Source organism: Myotis davidii, unplaced genomic scaffold, assembly GCF_000327345.1.
Source record: "Myotis davidii unplaced genomic scaffold, ASM32734v1 scaffold539, whole genome shotgun sequence".
NCBI lineage: Eukaryota > Metazoa > Chordata > Mammalia > Chiroptera > Vespertilionidae > Myotis > Myotis davidii.
Window position 1 is genome coordinate 201,869 of NW_006290028.1, and position 2,833 is coordinate 204,701.

Consider the following 2,833-nt stretch of genomic DNA (forward strand, 5'->3'; position numbering starts at 1 on the left):
TCTTCCTCTCCCTCCTGGTGGGTGTGTGCTAAGCCACGTGGGCTGGGCCTGGGCTGGGAGCTGATGAAAGAGGAGGGTTCTCTGTTCCCCAGCGGAGATGACCCCAGGGAGGTGCCCGCTGAGGTGTGGAGTGGGCAGGGAGGGAGGGAGGCCCTCAGCCGCCCTGCTCCCAGCGCCTGCCCTACCCTCAGGAGGGCCCGGGCCTTTGGCTCTCATCCCCCACCGCCCCAACCTGCAACCTCAGGCAACTCCCGGGCTGGTCCCTCACTCTGGCCTCTCCAGGGAAGGAGTAAATAGTGGGGGGAGGTGCCAGACCACCCAAGAAGCCACCCCCCCCCAGGAATTCTGGGAAGAGCTCAGGAGTCCCCGTGACCTGGGAGTGGCCCGTGCTTGGCCTGCTGGCTGGGGGTGTGCCTCATGTGCCTCCGGCCTGGAGGAAAGGGGACCCTGCCCGTCTCCTTGCCCAAGAGCGTGTGCTAGGCCGTCGCTGCACTCGGGGCCCGGCTGGCAGGGCAGGCTCCAGAGCCAGGCTGGGCCCTTTGACATTTGGCTGGTTGTGCCACCCAGTCGACCAGACTGTGCCTGGAACAGGACAGGAGCCCACCCCAGCCTGCATCTTCGAGCCGTCAATGGAGCCCTTTGAGTGTGAGCACAAAACCCCAGTGAGTCAGGGCTTGGGGGAGGGGAGGGGTAAAGAAGCCAACCTTGTGGCCACACCACTTGGATGCCAGTCCCTCCCGGAGGCCGGCCGGACAGGCAGCCACTGTGCAGAGGTACACGCATTACACACTGGTTTTCGGAGTGGCGCCGACAGCGCCCTCTGGTGGCCGTCTTGGCCTCCTTGCCGTCTCCGGCTGTTCGGCGTGCATCCTCCACTCGGCTGAAGGCGGCAGCCAGACCGGCTTCCTGGGGGCTGGTAACAGTCAGCTCTTGTTCCTGAAGCCTGCTCCTCAGGGTCGCAGCTGTTAAAGGGTTTCTCGCACCAGCTGCCCTTGTCCCTGGGACGTGGCACCTGGACAGCTCTGCCCACACACACACACACACACACTTGCAGCTGGACTGGCCATTTGTAAGGGACTTGATGGAGCTGTGAGGCTCCTATGAGATGAGTCTGCGATGCTCAACACAGTGCCGGACACGTAGCGATGCTCAGCCCGAGCTTGGGGACCGCCTGGGCCCTCACCCCGGTCTGCCATGTGGCCCGCTCCAGGTGCCGCCATGCTGCCATCGCCAAGTACTTTGGGGATGCACCCCCCGCCTGCACCAGAGGCTGTGACCACTGCCAGAACCCCGCGGCCGTGCGGAAGCAGCTGGACACCTTGGAGCGCAGCAGCAGCTGGAGCAGGACCTGCATCGGGCCCTCCCAGGACAAGGGCTTTGACCCTGAGCTGTATGAGGGCGGCCGCAGGGGCTACGGGGGCTTCAGCAGGTGAGGGGCCCCCACCCCCTGGAAACGGTCTGGCATTCTCTCCCTGGTGCCATGGCCAGACCGTCCTGCACCAGGGGCCATGCTGGGGCTGCCAGGGCCTCGGGCATCGCTGCCCCTCCCGAGGGGGGAGGTAGGGCAAAGGCCAGGGCTGCTGATGCCCAGCCTGTCCCCTAGGTATGACGAAGGTTCTGGAGGCAGCGGGGACGAGGGCAGAGATGAGGCCCACAAGCGGGAATGGAACCTCTTCTACCAGAAGCAGATGAGTCTGCGCAAGGTGAAGGGGGTGGAGCCTCTGTGGGGTCCCCTCAGCACCCCCTTCGCCGGTGCTGACCTGGGTGCTATCCTGCAGCGGGCGGGATGCCTCACAAGCCTTTCCTGTCATCTTCCAGGGCAAAGACCCCAAGACAGAAGAATTTGTACCCCCAGGTCAGTATGGGGGCTATGGGCTGTTTCCAGGGTGTGGATGGAGGATGCCTCCTTGGGGGGTTGGGGACTCCAGAGAGTAGAAGGCAGAGTGGAGAGCCTCCCCCCTCCCCCCAGATGAGGACTGTCCCCTGAAAGAGGCTTCTAGCAGGAAGATCCCCAGGCTCACTGTGAAGGTAAGAGGTAGCGGCTCCTCACACCTGCCCCCCAGCCTCAGGTTTGTGTGACCGACTTCTCCCCGCTCCCTCTGCAGGCCCGTGAGCACTGCCTGGGGCTGCTGGAGGAGGCTCTGAGCAGTAACTGCCAGGCTGCAGGTGCCAGTCATGGGTGAGCGTCCCAGGTCACCGGGGCGGGGAGGGTTCTCCACGTCCTGTTCCTTTGTAAACGGCTCTAACTCTGGGTCCCCAGCCTGTTTGGGAGCTGCCTCCCCAATTGTGGCCCATCCTACTCCCAGGGGTCGCAGCTCCCTACAGCCCCACCACCGGGAAGGCTCGGTCACCCTGAGGGGCTGCAGGTTGCCCAGGGTGTCCAGGTTGGCATCCCTGCCTCAAGGCCATTCCCACCAGGCCCAGAGCCATGTCCAGCGTCCCCCAAGAGAACCCACCCGGAGCGCAGCAGGCAGAGGGCTCAGGCCTCCTGACACCTCCACTCCCTCCCTCAGACCTGACCTGCAGGCCAAGGCTGTGGAGCTAGAACATGAGATGTTCCGAAATGCCAAGGCTGCCAACCTCTACAAGGCCAGCGTGCTGAAGAAGGTGGGCGGGGCGGGGATGGGCGGTGCTTGCTCAGGGTCAGGGTGGGAGAGGCGGCCCCTCCACACTCCCAGGCTGGCTGCCACCTCTGGCCCAGGCAGCCCCGAATCCACGCCTTACCAAGCAGCCATTCATTTGGAGGGAGCCCACTCCCCCGCTTTGCCAGCTGGAGCCATGTCTAGCCAAGCCCCTGAGGACTGGACCTTGTCTGGTGTCCAATTGCCTACGG

At 64.6% G+C, this 2,833-nt stretch overlaps 1 protein-coding gene across 3 annotated transcripts in view; it reads left to right on the forward strand.

The window, feature by feature from the left end:
• The window catches only part of RECQL5 (RecQ like helicase 5), a 32,559-nt gene that overhangs the window by 26,983 nt on the left and 2,743 nt on the right, over positions 1-2,833 (forward strand). For all 3 annotated transcript variants that reach the window (XR_435617.2, XR_001513679.1, XM_006762763.2), the window contains exons 9-14: positions 1,211-1,429; positions 1,604-1,703; positions 1,819-1,855; positions 1,970-2,028; positions 2,106-2,179; positions 2,514-2,607. Coding sequence is in view for 1 of the 3 variants with exons in the window: in XM_006762763.2 (XP_006762826.1) it covers positions 1,211-1,429; positions 1,604-1,703; positions 1,819-1,855; positions 1,970-2,028; positions 2,106-2,179; positions 2,514-2,607 (583 nt within the window). In the remaining 2 variants the exon portion in view is untranslated. The remainder of the gene's footprint in view (positions 1-1,210; positions 1,430-1,603; positions 1,704-1,818; positions 1,856-1,969; positions 2,029-2,105; positions 2,180-2,513; positions 2,608-2,833) is intronic.